Source organism: Natator depressus, chromosome 7, assembly GCF_965152275.1.
Source record: "Natator depressus isolate rNatDep1 chromosome 7, rNatDep2.hap1, whole genome shotgun sequence".
NCBI lineage: Eukaryota > Metazoa > Chordata > Testudines > Cheloniidae > Natator > Natator depressus.
In genome coordinates, this window is record NC_134240.1 from 122,204,610 (window position 1) to 122,225,312 (window position 20,703).

The 20,703-nt window shown below is 59.7% G+C and overlaps 1 protein-coding gene across 1 annotated transcript in view; it reads right to left on the reverse strand.

Moving 5' to 3' along the window:
- LOC141991363 (prominin-1-A-like) overlaps window positions 1–19,803 on the reverse strand; it is a 38,401-nt gene extending 18,598 nt beyond the window's left edge. Inside the window, exons 1-7 of the mRNA XM_074959657.1 lie at window positions 19,734–19,803; window positions 18,143–18,406; window positions 5,282–5,343; window positions 4,634–4,839; window positions 2,822–2,942; window positions 2,507–2,570; window positions 1,340–1,429 (exon numbers count right to left, since the gene is read on the reverse strand). Coding sequence (XP_074815758.1) covers window positions 1,340–1,429; window positions 2,507–2,570; window positions 2,822–2,942; window positions 4,634–4,839; window positions 5,282–5,343; window positions 18,143–18,406; window positions 19,734–19,803 — 877 coding nt within the window. The remainder of the gene's footprint in view (window positions 1–1,339; window positions 1,430–2,506; window positions 2,571–2,821; window positions 2,943–4,633; window positions 4,840–5,281; window positions 5,344–18,142; window positions 18,407–19,733) is intronic.
- Between the last annotated feature and the right edge of the window lie 900 nt (window positions 19,804–20,703).

The window sequence follows — 20,703 nt, forward strand, 5'->3', positions numbered from 1 at the left end:
TGAGGGTATAAAACAGACAGAGTGGACACATACGGGGCCTTCTCCTGCCCCCACCTTCCCCGCAAACAACCAGGACACTAAGAAGAAGACAAGACTCCAGCACAGGAGATTGGCCCAGGTTTACAGAACAAACCCAGGCGTGAAAGTGGGCCAGTAAGAACCCGCCCCGGCCCGTACGCAGCCCACTGTAAAGCGTTGCCGCAGCAGCACTGTAACCTCCCTGCCCCTTTTACCTCCCCCGTCGGCGGCCCTGCTGGTAGGGTCCGTAGGTAGGGCAAAGGGAGCAACTGCCCCGGGGCCAGCGATTTAAAAGGGCCCGGGGCTCCGGATGCCGCTGCCGCGTCCAGAGCCCTGGGCCCTTTAAATCGCCACTGCAGCCCTGGCAGCGCGGGCCAGGCGGCCTGGAAAGGCTGGTTGGGGAATGCTGACCCCAGCCCCGCCCCGGCTGCCCAAGGCCCCGGCCCTTCCGTGGACCGGAGCTGCCCCGGCCTCGTACCGGTAAGTGTCAAGTGTTACTTTCAGCCCTGAACAAACCTGTCTATTAAGGACTGCAATATCCAGTGGGGTGAGAAAAACGGCTTCATTTAGTCGCTGCCCAGTCTAATAGGGTCGAGAGTTTAGACTGCGTATTCTATTTTCTTTTCTTTTGGTAACCACTCTGACTTCTTGTGCTTTGACTTATAATCACTTAAAATCTATCTTTACAGTTAATAAATCTGTCTGTTTATTCTACCTGAAGCAGTGCGTGTGGTTTGCAGCGTGTCAGAGACTCCGCTTGGGATAACAAACCTGGTACATATCAATTTCTTTGTTAAACTGATGACCTCATAGAAGCTGGCAGCGTCCAGCAGACATAACTGGCACTGCAAGACGGAGGTTCCTAGGGTTGTGTCTGGGACCAGAGATATTGGCTGGCTAGTGTCATTCGCTTGCACAATCCAAGGAGCAGCTGACATGCCAGAGCCTGTGTGTGACCAGCCCAGGAGTGGGGGTTCTCACAGCAGAGCAGGGTAAGGCTGGCTCCCAGAGTCAAAGTTTGGAGAGGCCTAACAAACCACCGGTCCAGATAACACCAGAGGGGAACATCACAGGGGGTTATACTGCCCCCCACTGCAGAGGTGTCCCCTGGCACCACCCCGAGCCCCCCAGCTTTCCCACCAAACACCCACAGGGTTACTCTGTCCTCCCCCGCCCGCCTTAGGGGCTTGTTCCCCCTGGTGTCTGGGGACGCCCCCTTCCCTTCCTGGCAGGTGCTGGGTGGGCAGCTCTTGTAGGGGGTGAAGGGCCGTGCTGTGCGTGGGGCTCCCCAGCTCCCACTCCACAGCCCCAGGGCCAGTACCTTCGAGCAGACGCATGGCAGAGCCCAGCGCCCCGTACGTCTCCTCTCCCACCGCAGAGACGATCCTACTGCCCAGGATGGGCCCTATGTCTGTGGAGAAGGGGGCAGCGCTGTCACCTCGGGCCCAGCCAGACGCACGGCCACCAGGGAGCGCTCCAAACCCCGAGCCCCTGTCTGGCTCGGAGAGTTCATCCCCTGCCCCACCTGCCCCCCAGTGTGGGGGCTCAGCACCGCAGCAGCCACCTGCAGCATGGGCATGCAGGGAGGTGGGCAGCGGGCACAGAACAGGCTGGCCACGGAGCCCATGTTATGCTACGGTCCCTTGAGAGGAAGTGGCTAAAGCTACGGGCTGGGAGCCAGGACTCCTGGGTTCCTTACCCCTCTGCCATTGCCCTGCTGGGTGCCCATGGGCAGGTGTTGCGGGGAGAATGACCCTGGCTGGGCTGGAGGGGGCTGCGCCATGATCCGGGGGTGTGATGAGAAAGCAGCCAAGAGGGAGGGGAGGGGCAGGTGAGCAAACGCCTGGAAGCCCGGAGGGGCCAGACGGGTCATGATGCAGGAGGCCAGCCAGTGCCCCCTGCAGCCAAGAACGGGGTCCTGGGGCCCAAGGGTGCCGGGCTCCATACTGGGGCCATACAGGCAGGGAGCAGAGCCCTGTGCAGCCCGACCTCCGCCAGGGCTCTGAGTGCTGGGGCAGGGCATCCCCAAGGGCTAGCCCAGGCAGGCCATGAGACGAGCTGGGCGGATCAGATCACGCATCCCCATCCCCACCGCCCCAGGGCCACGCCCTGCCCCAGCCCCCAAAGCCCCCCGCCCCAGAGCCAGGTCCTCAGGGCCATGCCCTTCCCAGCCCCGCACCCCAGAGCCAGGTCCCCAAGGTCACGCCCTGCCCCAGCCCCCCATCCCAGAGCCAGGTCCCCAGGGCCATGCCCTGCCCCAGCCCCCACAGCCCCTCGCCCCAGAGCCAGGTCCCCAGGGCCATGCCCTTCCCAGCCCCCTACCCCAGAGCCAGGTCCCTAGGGCTACGTCCTGCCCCAGCCCCCAAAGCCCCCAGCCCCAGAGCCAGGTCCCCAAGGTCACACCCTGCCCCAGCCCCCCACCCCAGAGCCAGGTCCCTAGGGCCATGCCCTGCCCCAGCCCCCCATGGCCCCCTGTGCACAGACTCACCCTGGAGGCTGCGGTTGGCCTGGCTCACTGGCACGTTGCTGTTGTCAATGATTATATCCACCTGCTGCAGGGACAAGAAGGGGGGTGAATACAGGCCAGGCTGGGGAGGGGGCTCCCATTCCCACAGGGGGACTGCACCATACCCAGCAGCAATGGACTAACTCAGGGGGCTGCGTGGGTCACCTCAGGGCAGGCCCCTGGCATCCCCGCCCTGTGCAGACCCTGGGATTCACGCCCTGCTGGTCTCTGGCCCGCAGACAGGTGAGGTGCGGGGGGCTCCGGCAGGCAGGTGAGCAGTGGGGGCGCCGCGTGTACCTGGGGGATGGAGCGGATGAAGGTGCCCAGGTTGTCCAACGTGGTGTTGAGGGCACCGAAGCTGCCATTCACGGCGCGGGAGACGCGGTCGTTACTGATGAAAGCGCAGACATTCCCAGCCCTGGGACAAGGAGAAAAGGGGGCAGGGGCAGCATCAGCACATGGAGACCTGGGTGGGGCCCTAGCTGTGTGCGCTGAGCCCCCAGACTGTCCATGCACAGAAGGGCCTGCTCACAGCAAATGGCCTCATGCTCTGAGAGTCAGGACTCCTGGGCTCTGCCAGGGCCTTGCTGTGCCAGCTCAGGCAGGGCGCTGCGCCGCCCCGTGCCTCAGTTTCCCCCCGGTGAGGTCTACCCTTGGGGGTGAGGGGGCATAACTAACAAGCCAGCATAAAGCGCGGCTTGCAATGAATGTGCCAGCCCTGCAGCTTCGTCCCAATCCCAGGTCCACGGTCACCCCACTGACCCCCCTTTCCTGAGGGTGACAACGGCACCATCACGAACCCAGGGGGTCACCGGGCTGCACACACTGAGCCTGCGAGCTTCGCTGCCACAGCAGGGGTCAATCCCTGGCCCCTACCGGCTGAGCTAAAGCAGAATCGCCACTCAGGGTACCGGGCTTATGACACACAGATTAGCAGCTCTGCTCTTGCCCAGTAGGGAGCAGTGTGGCTAGCCAGTCCATGGCAAGCACTTCTAGAACCCTTCCTCCTTCTGAGGGGCTCAGTGGGAGCTAGGCCCCCAACCTGCCCCCCATGACCCCTTGGGACACTCTAGACGCTGCATGGGTTAACCAGTCAACTGCCCCTTGGCACGAGAGAATTCCATCCTCCCTGTCACAGAGATGGAGAAACTGAGGCAGAAGGGAGCGACCTGCCCCAGCAGGCCCAGCCAGGGCCCAGCCGGATCTCCAAGTGCCAGCTCCCCAGCTCCCCGGCCATTGCTCCAGCATCACCTTGCTGCTCATACTTAGTGGAGGGAGCAGGGGGCTAGCCCCCACATTTCTGGTCACTAGCTGGGTGTCCCCCCGCAGGTGATTCCGAGGCACCGTAGCCTGGAACGCTCTAACCCCAGGTTGAACTCAGACCTCGACTTCCTGAGGCTTCTGGCCCTTTGTCCTCGGGCAGGAATCGCGAACAATGGGGACTTCCTGGCAGGTCTCCACTCCCTGCCTGGCCCATCTGCTTTCCCAGCAGCTCTCGCCCGCAGGCAGCGGTGTCTGCCCCTCCCCATTGCATCTGGGCGCCCCAGGCTTGCACCCAGCCCCTCCCCACCCAAAGGCGTCTCCTGGCTCCAGAGAGCTGGGACTCCTCATCCCAGCTGCTCTCCAGCCAGAACCTCAGCCCCGGGGGAGCAGGGCTCCGTGTGATGGGTCGCGCACGCAAGTGTGTTCGTCCCCTGGGTGGGATCACAGCCTCAGCCCAGATAAAGCCTCCAGGGCGCCCACACCCGCGGGCTCCGGGGCACCAGCTGGGCACCAGGAGGAAACTTCTTCCAAAAGGGCAACAACACCGCACAGCCGGGTGGACTGGGGGGTTTAGAGCAGCCGGCCCAGGCCACCTCAGTGTGTGAGATGACCGGAGCCAGTGGACGAGGCCAGCCTGGGGACCCAGGGATCTGCCTAGCTCAGAGGGGGTTAGTAATGCCTGGTCATCCGGGGCCCTTCCCAACCCCCCTCCATATACAGGGTAACTGCCCCCCCCCCCATGGGGCCAGCAACGCACGGCCAGGCAGCAATGCAAGAGCCCGCGAGGCTCGGGCTCTGCGCTGAAATGAGGCCCGCAGAGGCGCTGGGCCAGAGCGCGGCACTCACAGGAGGAGGGTGGTGACCAGCAGCACCGAGAGGAAGAGCGCCCTGCGCTGGCAGCCCGTGCGCTTGCTCTGTTTCTGGTACATCGTCCCCCCGCAGTTCCCACAGCAGCGGCAGCAGCAGAAGCAAAAGCCGACCAGGGGCATGAGGACGATGAAGAGGAGGCCGATGGCCGTGCAGACCAGGAAACCCACCTCATAAACCAGCACCTAGGGCGAGAGCACCAGCATTAGCAACGTCCATCCCAGCAGGGCCCGCGGCCCTGGGCCTCGCGCCTCCCCACAGAAAGGCAGCTGCCTCTGGGCCGGAGCGTGGCAGCCGAGGGCAGGCAGTGAAGGAGCGACACTGCGGGGAAGGCCCAAGGATTTGGGGGGGCAGAAAGGAGTCACCGGCTCTGAAACCTGGCCAGGCTGCTGGGCTTTCGAATCGGGCAACGTGCCTTGGGGTTTGATTCTTTCAAAGCACTCCAGCCTGCTGCCCCTGTCTGCAGCATGGATGGCATCGCTGGGGGAGGGGAGGGGGGAACGGGACATCAGTTGGGGCATGGCTGACCTCAGAGTCCCCACTAAGCCCTGACAGGGACCTTCTCCCTCGGTGCCTATGGGGGGGCCTTGCCCCATGCCCTTCCCATGGCCCCGCCAGGGCCCTCACCTCTTTGTACACGGCAGGGTCCATAATGTCATTTTTCTGCTGGATCAAGTTGGTGAGGAGTTCTGGGGAAAGAAGCAAAGAGGGAAGTTAGCACCCCAGAGATGCCACAGCCCAAAGGGACTGTCCTGCCCCCCGCCCGCCTGCCCCAGTCCAACTGGCCGCGTGACCCAGGCCCGAGAATTCACCCAGCGACTCCTGCTTCGAGCCCAGGAATCCGGGGCCGCACTGGATGTCACAGAGTGTGGGGGAGTCCGGGCCCTGCACCCCTCTTCCTGGGATTCACCGTGACTCTCAGCCAGCCAGTAAAGCGGAAGGTTTATTGGACAATAGGAACACAGTCTAAAACAGAGCTTGTGGGTACAACCAGGACCCCTCAGTCCAGTCCTTCTAGGGGGCCAGGGAACTTAGTTCCCTGCGTTCCTCCACCCAGCCCCAAACTGAAACTAACCCCCCCCAGCCAGCTCCCTCCTGCAGCCTTTGTCCAGTTCCCCCGGCAGAGGTGTTACCTCCCCCATCCCCATCCTGGCTCAGGTAACAGGCTCTCAGCTCTCCCATTGAAACCCCCCTGCCACATTCCCAGGTCAACACTCCCCCCTCCCTGCTGCGTCCCATCTCTCCCCCCTTCGAGACTGAACTGAGCGGGGTCACTGTGACCAGTGACCTGGGGAAGTTCGGGGCCCCCTCTCCGGGACAGCGCATCCGCTATCAGGTTGGCACTTCCCTTCACGTGGACCACGTCCATGTCGTAATCCTGCAGTAGCAGGCTCCATCTCAGGAGCTTGGCGTTGGCTCCTTTCATCTGGTGCAGCCAGGTCAGGGGAGAGTGATCGGTGTAGACGGTGAAGTGTCGCCCGAAGAGATAGGGCTCTAGTTTCTTGAGGGCCCACACCATGGCCAGGCACTCCTTCTCGATGGCCGCGTAGTGTTGCTCCCGGGGTAGCAACTTCTTGCTCAGGTACACGATGGGGTGTCTCTCCCCCTTTTCATCCTCCTGCATTAACACCGCCCCCAGTCCCGTGTCTGAGGCGTCGGTGAACACCATAAAGGGCTTGTCAAAGTGTGGGTTTGCCAGAACTGGGCCACTGACTAGAGCCTCCTTCAGCGCCCAGAAAGCCTCCTGGCACTGCTCAGTCCAGACCACCTTGTCTGGCTTCCCCTTCTTGCATAGCTCAGTGATGGGGGTGGCTATGGCGCTAAAGCGGGGCACGAACCTTCGATAGTATCCTGCCAACCCAATAAAGGCTTGGACCTGCTTCTTGGTGTGGGGAGCGGGCCAGTCTCTGATCACCTCCACCTTGGCCGGTTCCGGCTTTAGGCGGCCGCTCCCCACCCAATGGTCCAGGTAAGATACTTCAGCCATCCCCACCTTACACTTCTCAGCTTTTACGGTCAGCCCAGCCCCCTGGAGTTGGTCCAGCACTTGTCTAACCTGGGACACATGGTCCTCCCAGGTCTGGCTAAAGACACAGATGTCATCAATATACGCCACGGCAAAACTCTCCATCCCCCTCAGTAGCTGGTCCACCAGGCGCTGGAAGGTGGCCGGCGCTCCCTTGAGGCCGAAAGGCAGGGTCAGGAACTCATAGAGCCCCAGAGGGGTGATAAAGGCCGATTTCAGCCGGGCATCTGCATCCAGCGGCACTTGCCAGTAGCCCTTTGTAAGGTCCATGGTGGTAAGGTACCGAGCTCCTCCCAGCTTGTCTAGGAGCTCGTCCGGCCTGGGCATGGGGTAGGCATCAGATACAGTGATGGCATTGAGCTTCCGATAGTCCACACAGAACCAGATTGACCTGTCCTTTCTGGGGACCAGCACCACCGGTGAGGCCCAAGGGCTGGCAGATGGCTGGATCATCCCCAAAGCCAGCATGTCCCTGACCTCTCTTTCCAGGTCCTGAGTAGTTTTCCCTGTGACTCGGAAAGGGGAGCATCTTATCGGTGGGTGCGACCCTGTCTGCACCCGGTGGACAGTCAGATTAGTGCGTCCAGGCTGGTTGGAAAACAGCTGTCGGTACGGATGCAGCACCCCCCTGATCTCAGCTTGCTGGGCAGGGGTTAGCTGATCCGAGAGGGGAATTGTTTCCAGGGGGGAACCAGCTCCTGTCTCAGGGAACAGATCTACTAAAGGGTCATCTCCCTGCTCCTCCCACTGTCCACACACGGCCAACACCACATTCCCCCTGGCATAATATGGCTTCATCATATTCACATGGTACACCCGGCGGTGGTGGGCCCGGTTCGACAGCTCCACCACATAGTTTACCTCCTTGAGCTGCTTGACGACCTTGAAAGGGTCCTCCCAGGCAGCCTGTAGTTTGTTCTTTCTCACAGGGATGAGAACCATCACCTGATCCCCGGTGGCGTAGGCACGGGCCTGCGCCGTGCGGTCATACCAGACCTTCTGCTTCTTCTGGGCTCTGGCCAGATTCTCCCTGGCCAGGCCCATGAGTTCAGCCAGTCTCTCTTGGAAGATCAGGATATACTCCACCACTAACTCTCCATCGGGTGTGGCCTTCCCCTCCCACTCGTCTCTCATCAGGTCCAGGGGGCCCCTCACCCTCCTTCCATATAACAGTTCGAAAGGCGAAAATCCGGTAGACTCCTGGGGCACCTCCCTGTACGCGAACAGCAGGTGAGGTAAGTACTTGTCCCAATCCTGCGGGTGCTGGTTCATAAAGGTTTTCAGCACCATCTTTAGCGTCCCATTGAACCTCTCCACCAGCCCGTTGGACTGGGGGTGATAAGCTGAGGCCCAGTTGTGCTGGACCCCACATTTCTCCCACAAGCACCGGAGCAGGGCCGACATGAAGTTGGACCCTTGGTCTGTCAAGACTTCCCTGGGGAACCCCACTCGGCTGAAAATGGTCAGGAGCGCATCCGCCACGGTGTTGGCTTCAACGGAAGCTAAGGGCACTGCCTCGGGGTAGCGGGTGGCAAAATCTACCACCACCAGAATGTATTTCTTCCCCGACCGGGTCGTCTTGCTGAGAAGTCCCACTATATCCATGGCCACCTTCTGGAAAGGCTCCTCTATGATGGGAAAAGGTCTCAAAGCCGCTTTCCCCTTGTCCCGGGCCTTCCCCACCCTCTGACAGGGGTCACAGGATTGGCAATACTGCCGGACAGTGGTAAAGACCCCGGGCCAGTAAAAGTTCTGTAGCAACCTCTGCCAGGTGCGCCGGATTCCCTGGTGCCCTGCGAGGGGGATGTCATGGGCCAGGTACAGGAGCTTGCGGCGATACTTCTGGGGGACCACCAGCTGCCTCCTGATCCCACAGGACTCCCCTTCCCCTGGGGGAGCCCATTCTCGGTACAGGAACCCCTTCTCCCACAGGAACCTCTCCTGGCAGCCTCTCCTCATGGTCCGTCCCACACTGAGGTCAGCCAGGTCCCTGAGCTTCCACAAGGAGGGATCTTTCCTCAACTCGGCCTGGAACTCTGTGGCTGGGGAAGGGATGGGGACCGGCTCCCTCTCACTGGCTGGGTTTGAGGCCACAGCCTCTCTGAGCCGTGCTCCTCGGTGCTCCCTCCCCACCAGGGTAGGGTCCAGCGCCTCCGGTGTGGTACCCTCCCCGAGGTCGGGGTGCAGTGCCTCTTGCCGGCTCTGGCTACAGGTCATGACCAAGGCGTTCTGGGGGTTGCTTGGCCAGTCCTCTAGCTCCCTCCCATCAACACCTCAGTGGGTAAATGGTGGTGCACCCCCACATCCTTGGGGCCCTCCTTGGCCCCCCATTTCAGGTGTACCCTCACCACAGGCACCTTGAATGGGGTCCCACCCACCCCCGTCAGGGTCAGGTAGGTGTCGGGCACCACATGATCTGGGGCCACCACCTCGGGCCGGGCCAGTGTCACCTCTGCACCCGTATCCCAGTATCCACTGACCTTCCTCCCATCCACCCCCAGGGGAACAAGGCACTCTCTCTGGAGAGACAGCCCCGCGCCCACCCTGTAAACCGAGCACCCTGAGTCCAGAGCCTCCAGCCCTCTGGCGGAGCTGGCCTGGTATACTCTTCCCTCCTGAGCAGGTGGTAAGCTGGCAGCCGCCCTTCCCTGGGCCGTCTGCCCCTCGTCCAGCTGGGTCCCTACCCAGTTAACACTGGGTAGGTTGGGTCTGCTCAGTCTGTCCCTGAGCCTGGGGCACTGGGTCCATGCATGGCCTCTCTGGCCACAGTGATAGCAGCTCAGGTCACGTTGGTCCCCTCAAGCGGGTCAGATGGTCCTGACGCCAGGCGTTCCCCTTTGGAGGGGGTTCTCCCTATTTCCCCGCTGGGAGGCCCCATGGTGACTCTCTCTCTGCATCGTGGGGGGCCTGTTCTTTTGGGACTCCTCCCGGCTACCCCCTGACCGACTGTTCACAAACTCGTTGGCCAGCTGCCCTGCGTGCTGCGGGTTCTCGAGCTTTTTGTCCACCAGCCACAGCCTCAGGTCGGCAGGGCACTGTTCATACAGGTGCTCCAGTACGATCAGGTCCAGCAGGTCCTCTTTAGCTTGGGCCCCCGCTGTCCACTTGCGGGCATATCCCTGCATCCGGTTGGCCAGTTGTAGGTAGGTGACCTCAGGCGTTTTACGCTGACTCCGGAACCTTCTCCGGTACATCTCGGGGGCCAGCCCAAACTCACGGAGCAGGGCCTGTTTGAACAGTTCATAGTCCCCTGCCTCCGCCCCTGTCATTCGGCTGTACACCTCCACGGCTTTGGGGTCCAGTAAGGGGGTGAGGAACTGGAGCCTGTCTGCAGGGTCAACCCTGTGCATCTCGCAGGCATTCTCAAAGGCCGTCAGGAAGCTATCTATGTCCTCCCCCTCCTTCCGCTGGGCCAGGAAGCACTTATCAAAGCTCCTTGCAGCCTTGGGTCCCCCCTCACTCACCGCAGCCGGGGCCCCACTGCTCCTCAGCCTGGCCAGCTCCAGCTCATGCTGACATTGCTTCTCCTTCTCCTCCAGCTCAAGTTGCCGAAACTTCTCATGCTGATGCTGTTTTTCATGATCCTCCAGCTCCCGCAATTTCATCTCCCTCTCTCATTCCAGCCGCCTCCTCTCCAGGGATGAGGACCTCCACCGGGAGGATCCCCTGCTGGCTGCCGGGGTCAGGGTGCCCTCGGTATTCGCTGGGCTTCCCCCAACCCCTCCCCCAGGCCTAGGTAGGAAAGGTCTCGCGATGTCCTCGGCAGCAGTCTGACCCCTCCCAGCCCAGTCAGGCCCCAGGGCCCACGCTGCATCCACCGGGCGCCTTCCCTCAGGGGCAGGGATCGGGTCATCCAAGCGATCCCTCTCCTCCAACTGGGCAATCAGCTGTTCCTTGGTGGACCTCCCAATGCGCAGCCCCCTCTGCCTGCACAGCTCCACCAGGTCGCTCTTAAGGCGTTTAGCGTATGTCTCCCTGCTGGCCACTCGCAGGCCTGGGCAGCTGTCCACGGTTTCCAGGAAGAACCCCTCGTGTGCCAGTCCTTCTTGAGGTCACCCCCTCTTTGCCAGGGTCGAGCTGCAGACTTCTCCGCCCCGGGACCGCTTGCTGCAATCCCCCGGGGGACCCTGTTACTGCAAAAGTCCTTCTCTCGGGTCACACACTCCCAGGGTTTACCCGCCCCCTGAAACCGTCTCTCTCTGAATCTTCAGCACGACTGGTCCCCGTCAATCCCCCTTCGTTTTACTGCTCCCCAGTCACTTACTCCAGAAAGCGCCGTTCACGGGGTGCAGTAGATCCCACCTCTGCCACCAGTTGTCACCGAGTGTGGGGGAGTCCGGGCCCTGCACCCCTCTTCCTGGGATTCACTGAGACTCTCAGCCAGGCAGTAAAACAGAAGGTTTATCGGACAATAGGAACACAGTCCAAAACAGAGCTTGTGGGTACAACCAGGACCCAATGCTTTTTTTGCCTCTGTTTTCACTAACAAGGTCAGCTCCCAGACTGCTGCGCTGGGCATCACAGAATGGGGAAGAGATGGCCAGCCCTCTGTGGAGATAGAGGTGGTTAGGGACTATTTAGAAAAGCTGGACGTGCACAAGTCCATGGGGCCGGACGAGTTACATCCGAGAGTGCTGAAGGAATTGGCGGCTGTGATTGCAGAGCCCTTGGCCATTATCTTTGAAAACTCGTGGCGAACGGGGGAAGTCCCGGATGACTGGAAAAAGGCTAATGTAGTGCCAATCTTTAAAAAAGGGAAGAAGGAGGATCCTGGGAACTACAGGCCAGTCAGCCTCACCTCAGTCCCTGGAAAAATCATGGAGCAGGTCCTCAAAGAATCAATCCTGAAGCACTTACATGAGAGGAAAGTGATCAGGAACAGTCAGCATGGATTCACCAAGGGAAGGTCATGCCTGACTAATCTAATCGCCTTTTATGATGAGATTACTGGTTCTGTGGATGAAGGGAAAGCAGTGGATGTATTGTTTCTTGACTTTAGCAAAGCTTTTGACACGGTCTCCCACAGCATTCTTGTCAGCAAGTTAAAGAAGTATGGGCTGGATGAATGCACTATAAGGTGGGTAGAAAGCTGGCTAGATTGTCGGGCTCAACGGGTAGTGATAAATGGCTCCATGTCTAGTTGGCAGCCGGTGTCAAGTGGAGTGCCCCAGGGGTCGGTCCTGGGGCCGGTTTTGTTCAATATCTTCATAAATGATCTGGAGGATGGTGTGGATTGCACTCTCAGCAAATTTGCGGATGATACTAAACTGGGAGGAGTGGTAGATACGCTGGAGGGGAGGGATAGGATACAGAAGGACCTAGACAAATTGGAGGATTGGGCCAAAAGAAATCTGATGAGGTTCAATAAGGATAAGTGCAGGGTCCTGCACTTAGGATGGAAGAATCCAATGCACCGCTACAGACTAGGGACCGAATGGCTAGGCAGCAGTTCTGCGGAAAAGGACCTAGGGGTGACAGTGGACGAGAAGCTGGATATGAGTCAACAGTGTGCCCTTGTTGCCAAGAAGGCCAATGGCATTTTGGGATGTATAAGTAGGGGCATAGCCAGCAGATCGAGGGACGTGATCGTTCCCCTCTATTCGACACTGGTGAGGCCTCATCTGGAGTACTGTGTCCAGTTTTGGGCCCCACACTACAAGAAGGATGTGGATAAATTGGAGAGAGTCCAGCGAAGGGCAACAAAAATGATTAGGGGTCTAGAGCACATGACTTATGAGGAGAGGCTGAGGGAGCTGGGATTGTTTAGTCTGCAGAAGAGAAGAATGAGGGGGGATTTGATAGCTGCTTTCAACTACCTGAAAGGGGGTTCCAAAGAGGATGGCTCTAGACTGTTCTCAATGGTAGCAGATGACAGAACGAGGAGTAATGGTCTCAAGTTGCAATGGGGGAGGTTTAGATTGGATATTAGGAAAAACTTTTTCACTAAGAGGGTGGTGAAACACTGGAATGCGTTACCTAGGGAGGTGGTAGAATCTCCTTCCTTAGAGGTTTTTAAGGTCAGGCTTGACAAAGCCCTGGCTGGGATGATTTAACTGGGAATTGGTCCTGCTTCGAGCAGGGGGTTGGACTAGATGACCTGCTGGGGTCCCTTCCAACCCTGATATTCTATGATTCTATGATTCTATGACCCCTCAGTCCAGTCCTTCTGGGGGGCAGGGAGCTCAGACCCCAGCCCTGGGGTTCGCTGCGTTCCACCACCCAGCACCAAACTGAAAACAAAACCCCCCCAGCAGGCTCTCTCCTGCAGCCTTTGTCCAGTTTCCCGGCAGAGGTGTTACCTCCCCCTCCCCCTCCTGGCTCAGGGTACAGGCTCTCAGGTCTCCCATCCCCAGTGAAACCCCCCTGCCACATTCCCAGCTCAACACTCCCCCCTCCCTGCTGCGTCACACTGGAGCAGGACTTTCAGGGACAATCCCTGGTTACGTCAACACTGCACTAAACGCCCATGGCTGGTCCGGGTCAGCTGGGTCAGGCTGCCCAGGATCCACGGCACAGAGCCCCGAGCCATGGCAGCACTGCCTCCCCCAGCGATCCTCAGCCCAGGTCCCCCTCTCCAGCAGGAGGGCCCCCTGCTCCCTGGTGCTCTCACTTCTCCCTCCTGGGTCCTGGTCACCCCGGCCCCTCCCTCCTCACGACCCGGAGCTCGAGGGCAGAAGGGTTTGTGTGGAAGGGACACTGCTGAGCAAAAGGCTGGTGCTGCAGGGAGTGGGATGGGGCTCAGTAGGGGGCGCTCTCCCCTCGCAGTCAGCGCTGACCCTAGTGCAAGGATAGGGGGCGCTGTGCTGCAGGGAGTGGGGTGGGGCTCAGCAGGGGGCGCTCTCCCCTCGCAGTCAGTGCTGACCCAGTGCAGTGTACGGGGTGCAGGGACTGGGGGTGCCATCTGTCCCTGTGGAAAGCAGAGATCACAGGACTGCAGTGGGGATCACGTCCCCCGGCCACACTGGGCTGTGAGCACCTCAGCTGACAGTCTCTTTCCCAGGGGTTGATGTGCAGACATGGGCCGGGCTCACCCCACCCCAGTGGGCACCAGGGACACCATCCTGCTGGGGCATATCCAGAGGATGTTCTCTCGCGAGTGCATTTCCAGCATCCAGCCAGGCCTGGCAAACCCACAGCTCTAATTCCAAACTGCATGAACTCCTCCCTTTCCAGCTGGGACTGGTTTCCTTCCCATGTCCTGCTTTCCCCTTGCATCACCCCAGAGCCCCACTTATCTCCCTGCCCTCCGACCCACTGTGTATTTGGCAAGCTCTCCAGGGCACAGCCCCACACCGTCACACCTGTGCGGCAGCTGGAAACAAACCATGAAATCAAACAAGTCAGGTCACTGCCAAGAACCAGATGGCTTGTTTGCAAACTACAAAACAAACAGGAGGTCCAAAGGAGTGACAAGGAAACACAAGCTCAGGGGAGGAAAAGGGAGCAAACAAAAGCACCTCAGGCCCTTGAAAAAAGCAGGGGAACCGGTCCAGATTGGGTCAGGGGTTATGTGGTTTAGCGGAACCAGAGCACTTTCCGAACTGTGTGTCATGATTGCCTCACCTGCCAGTGAGGTGCAGGCACCCTGGGGGCGGAACATGGCAGCTGTTTAGCAGCACCCTGCAGCCGGAAGCGAAAGCGTCTCCTGTGGTTGGTGCAGAAGGACCAGTCTGGGCAGACACCAGGGCTACTCGCTCTAGGGTCTTAGCTCACCAGAAGCAGCCAGGACCTTGGTCGTATGGCTCCTTTGAGAGATGGTCCCTCCAGCACCCCCTGGGCACTGGCTCACAGGGAAGAATCAGCAACCTGCCTGCACCCTCTGGCTTTCCCACAACCCACACTAGACACAGGTCACCCCTCTCCAGCACTGGCCCACATCTGCGTGCATTACAAATGGGGAAGACTCATTATCCTCGTTTTACAGAGCAGAGAAACCGAGGCACAGAGAGCCCAAAGCCAGAGTTTTCACTGACCTCGGGTGCTCAAGCTGAGACCCCTAACAAAGGGGCCTGACTCTCAGAGGGGCTGGGCCCCACAAACCCATCTCTGGCCAGCAGGACCCGCTGGCGCTGTGAGCTCTGCAGCTCCCCAGGGGCCCCAAATTCAGTGGACACTTTGGAAAAATCGGCCCCATGCGACTCGCCCCAGCCCGCAGAGTGAGTGTGGCATGGGACCCAGGAGTCCTGGCTCCCAGGTCTGTGCTTTAACAGGGGCTGGTAGGCTGTCACCACGCAGATCTTCCTGCAGTGGCTCAAAGCAAACCGGAGAGTCCTGCACTCGGAGATGAAGGATTCCCAGCTCCTTCCAGCTGGCTCGCCAAGTCAGCAAGGGACAGAGGGAGGGATAGCTCAGTGGTTTGAGCATTGGCCTGCTAAACCCAGGGTTGTGAGCTCAATCCTCGAGGGGGCCATTTAGGGATCTGGGGCAAAAATTGGGGATGGGTCCTGCTTTGAGCAGGGGGTTGGACTAGATGACCTCCTGAGGTCCCTTCCAACCCTGAGATTCTATGAGTCTATGACAGAGCCGGTCTGGGTGCTCCCCTCAGGACCCCACCCGCTACTGACTCACAAACTCATTTCAGGCTCTGCAGAGAGGAGCCCAATCCTGGCAGCTGCCAGGGGAGAACGGAAGAATGGCCAGACTGAGTCACACCAACAGTGTCTCTAGCCCAGGATCTCGGCCAGAGCGCGCTTGGAAAATAGCACCGCTGGGTCACCAAAAGCAGCTGGATGATGGGATGAAACAAGCCTCATGGGACATAAGAACAGCCAGACTGGGTCAGATCCAAGGTCCATCTAGCCCAGGGTCCTGTCTGCCAACAGTGGCCAGTGCCAGGTACCCCAGAGGGACTGAACAGAACAGGGAATCATCGGGTGACCCATCCTCTGTCGTTCCCTCCCAGCTTCTGGCAAACAGAGGCTAGGGACACCCAGATCATGGGGTTGCGTCCCTGTCCATCCTGGCTAATAGCCATTGCTGGACCTGTCCTACAGGAACTGATCTAGTTCTTTTCTGAACCCAGTTATAATTTTGACCTTCACAACATCCCCTAGTAACGAGTTCCATGGGCTGACTGCTCAGAAGTACTTTCTTGTGTTTGTTTTAAACCTGCTGCTTGTTCATTCCATGCGGTGACCCTGGTTTGTGTTACGTGAAGGGGTAAATAACACTTCCCTGGTTACTGGCTCCACCCCAGTCACGATTTTATAGCCCTCGATCACACACCCCCTTAGTCGTCTCTTTGCCAAGATGAACAGCCCCATTCTCATTAATCTCCCCACATATGGAAGCTGTTCCAGCCCCTAATCACTTTTGTTGCCCTGCTCCGTACTTTTTCCAATTCTAATGTATCGTTTTTGAGACGGGACCACCAGAACTGCACGCAGTGTTCATGGTGTAGGCGTGTCCTGGATTTCTACAGTGGCATTACGATATTTTCTGGTTTTTGATCTATCCCTTTCCTAATAGTTCCTAACATGCTGGTTGCTTTTTTGAAGGAAGCTGCGCATTGAGTGGATGTTTATCAGAGAACGATCCACGATGACGCTGAGATGTCTCTCTTGAGCTTATTTAGATCCCACAATTTTGTACTTATAGTGGGGATTTTGTGTGTGTTTATCAACATTGAATTTCATCTGCCGATGCCGTTCTGCTGCCGAGGGACAAGGTGGTTAGGTCACAGCTTTTATTGCACCTTCGGTTGGTGAATCACAATAGAACCTGGTCCAGTAAAAGATATTACCTCACCGACCTGGTGTCTCTAATATCCTGGGACCCACCCAGCTTCCACCCGCTGCATACATCTTGTTGCCCAGTCACCCAGTTTAGTGAGATCCCTTTGTACCTCTTCGCAGTCTGCTTTGGATTTAACTGTCTGGAGTAGCTTTGTATCGTCTGCAAACTTTGCCCCCTCCCTGTTCACCCCTTTTTCCTTGTAATGGACAATAAACTGTCACATACAAATCCTGAGAATACGAGGAAGGCCCCTGATCATGCCCCGTGTAGACACACTGCTCTGACCCAGAGCACAACACAACTCACCCCTCAGGGCCAGATGCCAGCGACAGCGCGGGGCTGCAGGAGGTGTCCGCGCAACCCGGCTCTAGGGCCCCAGCCCGCAGGCCCCACTCATGATGGAGGGTTTGGGGCCAGTCTTTCATTCAGACTGAGTCCCAGAGTGCTTTACAGAGCCCCCGCCAAGGGAGAGCGGGTCTCGAGGCCTTGCAGGTGAAATCGGTGACATGAAGTCTGGGTATATTTGTTGTGCAACCCATTTATTCACACTATATGCACCACTGACGTGGTCACAAACAGTGCGCAGGCCACCCCCTGCTTTCAGGACTCTCAGCTCAACGCCAGGGCCCAGCTCCCACAGAGCAAATCTGCCGCAGAACCGGCTCTGGCCAGGTAAACGAAGGCAGAGCGAACTCTCCTGCCCTTTGAAATGGCTCCCCCAAAACTAGGCTGCATCACAAACCCACCCCCAATGCAACACTCCTGAGGCTGAGCGCAGCTCGCTGCCTCCAGGGAACAGCACCTCCTGGGACTCCCCCACGGCCTCACGGATAACGAGGGGCGGAGGGCTCAGCAGGGAGACGAGTCTCACTGAGATGCATCCTCTGCCCCAGCTGGGTCTCTGCCTCACCTCCCATCAATGACCCCATCCCCAGTGCCCCCTTTGTCCCCTACCCCAAATCTTTCCCCACTGGCCCCTGTCATGGCCTCCTGCCAGCCTCCCTTCATTCCCATCCCTCGGGACTCCCCCACCCCACGTCCCCTCCAAGAGGCAGTGGTAACTGGTTCACTTTAACAAGCCCCACCAGGCTGCACATCCCTCCCGCGGGATGCTGTAACCCACACCACAGCCCTTCCGTCTGTTACACTCCGCATTGCGCCACTCCCCATGCAGAACTGCCAGCCCGCGCTGCCTTCGGGCTCAGCCTGCAGCAGGCTCCACGCGCTCCATAGATCTCAGGGCGCTTTGCACACATGCATCACAATCCCATCTGAATGGTGGGGAAACTGAGGCACAGGCAGGGGCATGACCAGCCCAAGCTCAGGCAGCAAGTGAGAGCCAGCAAGCCAGGCATAGAATCCAGGAGTCCTGCCCCCCAGCCTGGGGTCCCGGGCATGGGGCCATGCTGCCTCCTGTGATAATGCGTTCGGCTAACGAGCTGCAGAGCACTGAGCAGCAAATGCCAGGGTGGCAGACACAGATCTGGGGTTGCACACAGGGCCTGGGGGACATTCAGGGCAGGGAGTGGAGGGAGAACATGTGTGGATGGTGCTGAAAACAGCTCTTCAAACGGGATCCTGAAGGGACCCAAGTAACCTAGATCTGACCCTTCCCTGCCCCACACATCAATGCCTCGGAGCCGCAGCCACTTGCCCTGCCCCACACTGGGAAACCCAGAGAGAGGAGGAGGGGCAGCAGCCTGGGGATGCCCACACCATGCTCTTACCGGCTGGGAAGGCATTTGGCTGTACCAGCCCCAGGAAGGAGTGCACCATGCTGGTCAGGCCGGGCAAGCTGCCCGCGGGAGGCACTGGCTCCGGCTGGTACTCCGGCTGCAAGAGGTTCTGCATGGCCATCCTGGGCTGAGCTCCGGGGCAGCTCCAAGGGCCACCGGGGGGAACACGCCACTCTGGGGGTGCAGTTAGCTCCTGGCCTTCCTTCACACGGTGCTCCCCAGCAGGGCTCGGGCATGCCCGGCAAGGCCAGGCTCCTGGAACAGACAAGAGGTGTGAGCTGGCCACAGACCCAGGAGGGCACTGGGCCCAGCAGGAAACGCAGAGGAGAAATAAAACACCAGCTGCTTCCTGGGGGGGGAGAAGATAGAGGTGTGGCTGCTCAGGTAGGGTGCCGGCAGGGAGACACACTGCAGGGCCGGGCCGGGCCAGGTATGGGGCAGCCCCTGCCACACACTGCAGATTTGGGGGTGGGGGGAGTGAGCTGGGGACGCCCCATAACACTACAGAGCAGGGGAGCTGGAGAAGGAGTCCTTACCCTTTCCCAGTAGCCTCCTGCTGCCAACGGCTGCCCACTGAGGCCACCAGCATGTTGGGTTTGTGGGTTGCCTCGTTAATTTGTGATGAGAGAAATACAGCCCCCACCCCCGCCCCGGCTCCTCCTGCTCCCCCACCACAGAGGCCTTGCCCAAGTCTGGCTCAAGGCCACCTCCTGCCTCACCCGTGGCCTTTGGGCAGTCTCTGCGGTGGAGGATCCGCAGGCAGAGGGTTTGGTTATTCTGGCCCCTGGGGCGTGTGATGCCCCCAGTACCCCACTCTCCCCACAGCCCAGCCTGCTAGCAGGTTGCTGGGAAGGCGTGGTTCCCCCATATACCTCCCCCCCTGCAGTTTTTTGCCCTGGTTGTCATACACCCTTGCTTGGGCTAGCGGGCTCCAGAGACGCCATCAGCCACCGCTCTCCAGCCGCCCAGCTCGGACGGCAGCCAGCAGCAGCGCAGAAGGAAGAGTGGCAATGCTGCAACCCCCCCTACAATAACCTTGTGACCTCCCCCCCCACAACTGCTTTTTGGGTCAGGCCCTCTACAGTCACAACACCCTGAAATTTCAGATGTAAACAGCTGAAATCATGACATTTACAATTTTTAAAATCCTATGACCATGAAATGAACCAAAATGGACGGTGAATTTGGTAGGGCCCTACTCAATACAGTGCAGCAGCCACCAACGGGTTAATTTGGAAACACCTGGCTCCAGGCTGGGCCCAGTTAACCCCTTCAGGGCTGTTGCACTATGTGTGGGGCATTAACTCCGCCCCCCCAGGGGGTGACATCTGGGGCAGCCCTGTGGGTCAGGGGTCAAAGGGCGTCCAAGCAGTGAACACGGGTCCCGGGCCAGTGCCCTCTCCCTGGCCCCCTCCCCGTCGGCTAGAGGCAGACCCCCCCCAGGAATAATGGGGGAGCCTCAAAGCCCTAAGGGAGTAGGGTGAGCCCCAGTTCCACACTTCCTGCCCCCCCCAGCTGCCTAGGACAGGTTCCAGCCTGCTGTGGCGAGGATCTGCCCTTGGGACCCTCCCCAGAACCTGACCCGAGTTGCCCTGAGTTTCCTCCTCGCCCAGCTGCTCCAAATGCTGGGGTGGGCACCCCAAGAGGGTCATCCCCAAGGCAAGGAGCAGGGGCCCTGTTTGAAGGGCAGCGCCAGTCCCAAGAGGGTGGGTCACGCTGTAGGCCAGCGTGGTGCCCCTGCCTATTAGTTGGACCCCCGCAGGCAGGGGAGGGTCACAGCACACGGGTGGGTGACCCAGGAAGCGAGCCCCCTTTCCCAGGTGGGTACAGCACCCACGGCTACATCAGACCCATGGCCAACCTGGGCAGGGACTGCGCAGCCGGATCCAGCACCACCCCCCACTCCTTGGTCCTTCGGGGGAGGGGGACTCAGGACTGGGAGTCCAGATGCCTGGGTTCTGTTCCCAGCTCTGGGAGGGGAGTGGGGTGTAGTGGTTAGGGCGGGGGCAGGGGTGGGGGGCTAGGAGCCAGGACTCCTGGGTTCTGTTCCCAGCTCTGGGAGGGGAGTGGAGTCTAGTGGGTTAGAGCAGGTGTGGGGGGCTAGGAGCCAGGACTCCTGGGTTCTGTTCCCAGCTCTGGGAGGGGAGTGGGGTGTAGTGGTTAGGGCGGGGGCAGGGGTGGGGGGCTAGGAGCCAGAACTTCTGGGTTCTGTTCCCAGCTCTGGGAGGGGAGTGGAGTCTAGTGGGTTAGAGCAGGTGTGGGGGGCTAGGAGCCAGGACTCCTGGGTTCTGTTCCCAGCTCTGGGAGGGGAGTGGGGTGTAGTGGTTAGGGCGGGGGCAGGGGTGGGGGGCTAGGAGCCAGAACTTCTGGGTTCTGTTCCCAGCTCTGGGAGGGGAGTGGGGTGTAGTGGTTAGGGTGGGGGGCTGGAGCCAGGACTCCTGGGTTCTGTTCCCAGCTCTGGGATGGGAGGGGAGCGGAGTGGGGTGTAGTGGGTAGAGCAGGGGCAGGGAGCCAGGACTCCTGGGTTCTGTTCCCAGCTCTGGGAGGGGAGT